Below are 7,884 nucleotides of genomic sequence, written 5' to 3' on the forward strand. Positions count from 1 at the left end.
TTGGGACCTATTGAAAAATAACCCGAGATTTATTGTTTATCAATAATTCATCTGAAGAGTTTGTTTTTTAAAAGGTTCCTATAAGCTATTGTGTTGCAAATGTGTGCCCTATCGGATCTATTAGAAAAAATAAAAAAAAACTCTAGAGCTCATCTGTTAGCAAAGGGTCTAGCTCATTTCCCCGAATGCCATTTCCCCGAAAATCATTTCCCCTAAATGACCACTTCCCCTAATCAGCTACATCCCCGAATATCATTTCCCCTAATCGACTATATCCCCGAATATCATTTCCCCTAATCGGCCATTTTCCCGAATGCCATTTCCCCGAAGTGACACTTACGCCAATTGCCGTTTATTTGAATTTAAATTTTCATATCCTCTAATCATCATTTTCGCTAAAGCCTTTTCCATGACTATAACAGTTATTTTCTTTCTCAATTTTACCGAACAAACAGCTTTTTGGGTTTGCTGTTGATTAAATGTTGTAAATTGGGTAGTAAAGCTCTTTGTAAATTTTTATGAACAACGGTAAAAAACAAAATTAAAAACCATTTCTGATCGATTATCCGAAGTTTCGATTATCCGAAGTTCGATTATCCGAAGGTTTGTATGGGACTTCGAATAATCGAATCAAAAACAAAATGTTGTTTTCGTTTTTTTCTTCATTTTCTTGTTTTAAACATCAAATTTGAGTTCTGCAACCCCTTTACTTACTTTACTTTTACTGCTCGTACAACCTCCGGGTCATGAGCTGTCTCCAGATGCGCTGCCACTGAACTCGGTCTTGGGCTGGTACTCTCCAATTTCGACTCGGAACTCCCACACTTCTCAGAACTTCCTCCACTTGGTCTAACCACCTCGCAAGGTGCCCCCCCCTCCGCCGCGTTCCAACCGGCTCCGAATTGAACACCAACTTCACCGGATTGATAGTCTGGTTCGGTTGGCGCGCATCCAGCGCGTCCGGCATTCTTGCGACGTGTCCGGCCCACCGGATTCGGCCAGCCTTGGCGACCTTCCGAATACTTGGCTTGCCGTAGAGTTGCGCCTGCAACCCCATTTTAGTCAAATTTGAATAGTTGATTGCCTATTAAATAATATAATGCTTTTTTTTTCAATATTTCAACACCGCCATATTGGCCTTGGATTTAAAAGTTCTAAATCACTTTAACGTAGTTTAGGGGACATACGCTCGACAATAAAAAATAGGCATAACAATTTATTTTTTTGTGATTCGATTATCCGAAGTTTCGATTATCTGAAGTGAAATTTTTCCAACGCCTTCGGATAATCAAGTCTGGACTGTACTAGATTTTTTTTTGTTCAATTACCATTTGTATTCAACCGCATAATTAGATGTTGTTTTTGAGAAATTTGCAAGGAAATTTGTCTTTTTTCGAATTTTGTCAAAGAACCCAAAAATCGGACAAATAGGTACATAAGGCTGGTTAAAATTTTATTTAAAGTTTTTGTTGATTATACTTTTCGCCAAATCCCAAACCAGCAATGTGAATAAAATGATCAGTGTGTACGGGGTTCTGCGGGGTTCTGTACTACGAAAATTGCAGGGTATGTTTTTTGAATCATAAAAAATTACAAAACTTCTATTGAATTATGTCTATAAGAAAAAAGTATTTGTTTTGAGAATTTATGTATAAAAAAAAGGTCTGTAACAATATTCATTGTATTTGAATTTGTATTGAATCCCCCCTAAAATGCTACGTCTGTTCTGAATGGAGCCAAAAAGACAGTTGATCATTCAAGGCCAATACGAACCATTAAATATGTTGTTTCATGTGATAAAAATTGTCATCATTTTTTTTTTTTTTTTGAAATGCCATTTCCCCAAATGGCAAATGGCATTCAGGGAAATGACTATTCAGGGATATGACTAATCGGGTAAGTGGCATTCGGGATTGTGGCCCATTCGGGAAAATGGCATTCGGGGATGTGGACGATTAGGGGAAATGGGAAATTCGGGTAAATGGAATTCGGGGAATTGACTATTAGGGGAAGTGTCTTTTCGGGGAAGTGGCATTCGGGGAAATGTCCCTTCGGTAATATGGGTTTCGGGGAAATGTCATAGATTCGTTAGCAAAATATGGAGTTTTTTTTTGAAGGTCCAATAAACCAAATTTCCAGTTTTTGCTTTTTGGGCTAGTTTTTGGGTGTTTTTGAAACCGCCTTTAGTCAGGGGTATTAAAAAACACCCAAAAAGCAAAAACTGGAACTGCCTTTAGAACCCTATCAGCTTATCGTTTTCTCGCCAAATCACCCCTCACTATTATTTATCGTTCCTCGGACGCCATTTTCAACGAAACGTCAAAATTTAATGCCAAATTTCTTTCACGTCAAACCGCGACCGACTGCGTGGTGAACGATCCGTGTTCCCGTACCAAAAAGCGGTCCAAAAGCCCCGTACAAGCGTCCGGAACTACTCGCAACCAGTGACCAGCGGACGGCACCATGTCCCGGTATATGCAGCGGCCGGAAAATGCCCTCAAAAGGGCCAACGGTGAGTGCTTGAGGGGGGTTGGATTTGTTGTGGGGTTCCTTTTTCGGTGAAGGGCGATTTTTTCCAACATGGTCGCTTTCGTAAGCGGCTTCCACGTCGCAATTTTTGAGGATATTTTGAGCGATTTGTTAATTTGGGGGAAGATTTCAGTAATTTTTGATTGCTCAAAGTGAATTTTCGTTGGAGAAAGCGACTTTCGAAATGAGTTGTGAAATTTGGTGAAAAGGGCGAACCTAACCTCAAAGTTTGTTTACTAATTCACCCAGCAGAGTTGGAAGGCTTTTCTCATATTAATCACCGACATTTTTTTCTTCCAGAGTTCATCGAGGTTGGCAAGCCAGCCCGAGCCCTGGACACGCTCCAGGAGGTGTTTCGCATCAAGAAATGGACGTACACCTGGTCGGAGGCCGTGATCGAGCCGATCATGTTCAAGTATCTGGATCTGTGCGTGGAGCTGAAAAAGTCGCACATCGCGAAGGAGGGCCTGTTCCAGTACCGGAACATGTTCCAGATGTTGAACGTGGGCTCGCTGGAGAATGTGATCCGCGGGTATCTGAAGATGGCGGAGGAGCGGACGGAGGCCGCCCAGCAGCAGTCTTCGCAAGCGATTCTGGACATTGACGATTTGGACAATTTGGCCACGCCGGAGTCGATTCTGATGAGTGCCGTGTGCGGTGAGGACGCGCAGGATCGTTCGGATCGGACGATTTTGCTGCCGTGGGTGAAGTTTTTGTGGGAGAGTTACGGGCAGTGTTTGGAGCTGTTGAAGGTCAACTCGCACTGCGAGAATTTGTACCACGACATTGCCAAGATGGCATTTGCGTTCTGTCTGAAGTATAACCGTAAGATGGAGTTCCGCAAGTTGTGCGAGAAGCTGCGCAAGCACTTGGACGACATCAGCAAGGTGAGCTCGCAGACGGCCAACGTGAGCATCTCGAAGCCGGAGACGCAGCAGCTGAACTTGGACACGCGTCTAAACCAGCTGGACTGCGCCATCCAGATGGAGCTGTGGCTGGAGGCTTACAAGGCCATTGAGGATATTCATGGGTTGATGACGCTGTCGAAGAAGACGCCGATGCCCAAGACGATGGCCCTGTACTACCAGAAGTTGGCTATGGTCTTCTGGAAGGCCGGCAATCAGCTGTTCCACGCCGCGGCTCTGCTCAAGCTGTTCCAGCTGTCCCGTGACATGAAGAAGAACGTCACCCAGGAGGAAATTCAGCGCATGACGTCGCACGTGTTGATTGCCACTCTGGCGATTCCGCTTCCGTCGGCCCATCCGGAGTTTGATCGGTTCATCGAGACGGACAAGAGTCCGCTGGAGAAGGCCCAAAAGTTGGCCGTCCTGCTCGGTCTGCAGCAGCCGCCGTCTCGTGTGTCCCTGCTGAAGGAGGTCCTCCGTCTGAACGTGCTGCAGCTGGCCGCTCCTCAGTTCCAGAACCTGTACAAGTGGCTCGAGGTTGAGTTTGACCCGTTGAACCTGTGCTCTCGCGTCCAGGGCGTCATCGAGGAGATCACCGCCGATGAGAACAGTCCGTACACTCAGTACACGCAGGCCCTGCAGGACGTCACGTTGGTGCGCCTCGTTCGCCAAGTGTCCCAGGTCTACCAATCGATCGAGTTCTCGCGCTTCCTGTCGCTGGCCAAGTTCGCCAACAGCTTCTACCTGGAGCGCATCCTCGTCGACTGTGTCCGCCACAACGACATGCAAATTACGATCGATCATCGCAACCACTCGGTCCACTTTGGCACCGACCTGAGCGAGAGTCAGCGCGAGGATCACCCGGACGGGCCGACGCTGCAGTCGATGCCCTCGGAGCAGGTCCGTTCGCAGCTGGTCAACATGTCGGTGGTGCTGCACCGCGCCATCGCCACGATCAACCCGAACCGCAAGAAGGCCGACCGCGAACGTCTGCGCAACCAGATGGTCAAGAACTACGAGGAGAACATGGTCAAGGACCACCAGCGCATTCTGCAGCGCCAGAAAAAGATCGAAGACCGCAAGGAGTACATCGAGCGGGTCAACCTGGAGCGCGAAGAGCTGGAACAGCGCCAGCTGGAGGAAGCTGCCCGTCAGCAGAAGCTCGCCGAAATGCGCCGGCTGGAGCAGGAGAACGAAGAACGCGAACGCAAACGCCACGAAAACGAAATCCAGATGATCAAGGAACGCAACATGAAGGACAAGATCGACCAGATCAAGCAGTCTGCAAGCGGACAGAAGCTGCTCAAGAAGATCGACGAGGAGGACATCAAGAAGATGAACGCCGAGGAGATCGCTGCCAAGGAGGCTGAAGAGCGCCAAAAGGAACGCAAGGCCCACGACAACAATCTCAAGTCGCAGGAGAAGAAGATCGACTACTTTGAGCGTGCCAAGCGCCTCGAGGAGATCCCGCTGATCGAGAAGTACCTCGAGGACAAACTGGTCCAGGACAAGGAGTTCTGGGAGAAGCAGGAAGCGTCCCGCATCGAAGCGGCCATCGCCGAGCGCAAGAACGCCGAACAGGTGCAGGAACGGCTCCGTCGCATGCAGGCCGACCGGGACGTGTTCTGGCAGAAGCTCAAGGGAGAACGCTCGAACGCGTTCGCCGAGAAGCTCAAGGTGTTCAACGCCGCCCTGGAGGAGGAACGTCGCCGCCGGTTGGCCGAACGCGTCATCCAGCGTCGCGAGGAACGGCGCCAAAAGTGGCTGCGCGAAAAGGAAGAGGAACGTCGCCGCATCGAGGAGGAACTGCGCAAGCAGCGTGAAGAGGAGGAACGCATCGAGCGGGAGCGACGCGCCGAAGAGCGACGTATCGAGAACGAGAAGCAGCGCGTCATCATGGAGAAGCAACGCGCCAAGGAGGAGGAAATCGAGCGCAAGCTCGCCGAAGAGAAGGAACGCCTCAAGGAGCGTGCCCCGCGGGGTGAAAAGGAAGAACGCGGTGGTGGCGGCGGCGGAGGTGGCGCCTGGAGAGGTCGCGGTGATACCGCAGCCCCCGCAGAGTCCGCCGCCAAACCCGAATCCGACTGGAGAAACGCTCGCGAGGCACGCGAACCGGCTCCGGAATCGGCGGGCGCTTCTTCCGCTGCCGCTCCCGCCCCCAAAAAGGACGGAGTGTGGCAACCTTCGGGCCGCTTCCGGGAGGGTCGTGGAGCGCCAGGAGCTGATCGGCCACCCCGCGGCGATGATCGCGAACCGCCTGCGGCAGCGGCCGGCGAAAGCAAATGGCGTCGGGGCGGCGGCGGTGCCGATGACGACAAGGACGACGGGCCGCGTCCGCGCGTTGGAGCCGGCGATCGTGGCCCGATGCGACGCGGCGATGGTGATCGCGACGATCGTGGCCCGATGCGACGTGGCGATCGGCCACCGATGCGGTGAGTTGCTAAACTCTTCTTCAAAAAATCACAAAACCTTACATTTGATTAAAAACCCTTTCAGCGATGGCGACCGTCCGGGAATGCGCCGCGACGACCGGGGTGATCGCCGCGAGGGAGGCGCACCAGATCGGCGTGACTTTGGCGGCCGTGGCGGAGATCGCCGCGACGATCGTCGGGATGATCGTGGTCCGAGGCGCGAAGGAGGAGGCGAACGCGGTGGAGACGTGTGGCGTCGGGCTCCGCAGGAGGATCGTCGGGGTGGTGCTGCGGGAGGCGAATCCGGTGGCAACTGGAGAAACGCTCGCCAGGCGGAGCCGGCCAAGCCGAGGGAGGAACGCCGTGGTGGCGAGGAACGGCCCAAGGAAGGTGGGTTGATTGCGAAGTCTTGTCTAGTTGGGGGAGATGTCTAATGGTTGATCTTTTGTATTGCAGCCCGTGCCGCCGCCGGCCCGGATGAGGACGGCTGGACGGATGTGAAGCACCATCGTTAAAAAACAAGTCCAACTGACGGTAAATCAAACATAAAACACAAGTTTTTTTTCTTCAATGATTCTTTCTTGTTAGTTTAGAAGTACATCCCAATATTATTATTTTTTTTACAAAACTTGAATAACTTTTTTGGTGTGCCGAAAGGCACACTTATATAATAGAAATTGTAAGAACCCTGTCTACCGTAAGATTACTTTTTATTCACATGTTCAGTGATTTTTTTAAAATGCTTAGATAAACTATTAAATTCAACGGAACTGCTGCAACTGCTGGGAGGGGTTTGAAGAAAACCAATTTACTAAATGAAACAAACACACACATTTATTCTACTGATATAACACGTTGAAATAATTGCTACTTAGAAGAAAAGATACAATTGGGAATTTGGGAAAAAAAACTGCAGAAAATAAGCCTAAAGTGTGCGAGAACATATTATTGACTAAATAATCTTATCTTTAAAACGCATAAAAAAAACATTTGAATAAATCAGCATGTGTAATCAACAGTAGAGAGAGAAGTTGGCTTTTTTCATCCGAAATGTCCCTTTCAGGTAGCGTAGATAAGTGCTTATTGATGTCACGTCTTCTGCTGTGGTGTGCAACGACACGGAAGGTAATCTATTGACAGACAAGACTGCGGCAGCGGCTAGGTGGAAGGAGCACTTCAAGCAACGCGTTGCAACTGTTGAAAGGTACGACACGAGAGGGAATCTTCGAGGACAGGATACACGATGAGGATGATGGAATAGCTGTGGATCTGAGTACGTTGGAGAAAGAAGCCAAGGTTGTATCGGAAATCCGCGAAAAAAGAACGAACTTTGCAAGCGCGGGAGCACGCGTATGATCGAGATTCTGCACCAAATCATTATACCTACGCATTAGGAGCGAAGAACAGTTTCCGTCTAGACGGGCTCGTCACCCCAATCCAACTATCTCAGCTCGAATTGTTATAGCAAATTTTCTGAACTTTTCAAAAAAAATATTTTTAGAAATGGTCACTTATGGTCACTATTTTTAAAAATTGAAAAACTGCAAATATTTCGCTAAAATCGAACTTTCGTTGGCTATATCTTGAAAACGGGGCCCTTTAAGCATAAGCATAAAGCATAAGCATAGGTGCCCACCCGCAGTTGCTACTCCGTTATTGACCAGGACCTCCAGAAGTTACATCCACGAACCGTGGAAGATAAGTGGGAGCTATCTTTCCTCGCTTCGCAACTTCTCAAAGGCCCCTATCATGCTGATCAATACCGGCGCCGGCCACGACCAGTGGTAGGGTCACGAGGAAGTGGATGGGAATGTTAGTCCGATACTTGAGTGATAGAGACCGCCCAATCGACTGCATCTCCGACAAAGTATCACATGAGTTTTGAGGGGGTTAGTAGATGGGTATGAGGTCAGGAATCACGAGTGGCAGTGATGTGACCATGAGCATTTTGTTTATCGGTTGAAAATTTTAAATCTTAGGCAGCCGGCTGCGGAAAGATAGATAATTGATTATTTAAAAAGTTTTTTTTTATCGAACGC

The 7,884-nt window shown here is 49.0% G+C and overlaps 1 protein-coding gene across 1 annotated transcript; it reads left to right on the forward strand.

Annotated features, from left to right (window-relative positions):
• The first annotated feature begins 2,334 nt into the window (after positions 1-2,334).
• Positions 2,335-6,866, forward strand: LOC120425377 (eukaryotic translation initiation factor 3 subunit A). Its single transcript, XM_039589889.2, has 4 exons — positions 2,335-2,512; positions 2,830-5,866; positions 5,931-6,235; positions 6,302-6,866. Exons 1-4 carry the CDS (start codon positions 2,464-2,466, stop codon positions 6,358-6,360), a joined length of 3,450 nt encoding a protein of 1,149 aa, XP_039445823.1. The 5' UTR covers positions 2,335-2,463; the 3' UTR covers positions 6,361-6,866.
• The last annotated feature ends 1,018 nt before the right edge of the window (positions 6,867-7,884 follow it).

This window comes from Culex pipiens, chromosome 1 (assembly GCF_016801865.2).
Source record: "Culex pipiens pallens isolate TS chromosome 1, TS_CPP_V2, whole genome shotgun sequence".
Classification (NCBI taxonomy): Eukaryota; Metazoa; Arthropoda; class Insecta; order Diptera; family Culicidae; genus Culex; species Culex pipiens.

Bases quoted from the DNA above. Each gene is read 5' to 3' on its own strand.
- LOC120425377 (XM_039589889.2), top strand. From the start codon at position 2,464: ATGTCCCGGTATATGCAGCGGCCGGAAAATGCCCTCAAAAGGGCCAAC. The intron at 5,867-5,930 runs GTGAGTTGCTAA...AAACCCTTTCAG, and splicing joins GGCGATCGGCCACCGATGCG to CGATGGCGACCGTCCGGGAA. The intron at 6,236-6,301 runs GTGGGTTGATTG...TTTGTATTGCAG, and splicing joins CGAGGAACGGCCCAAGGAAG to CCCGTGCCGCCGCCGGCCCG.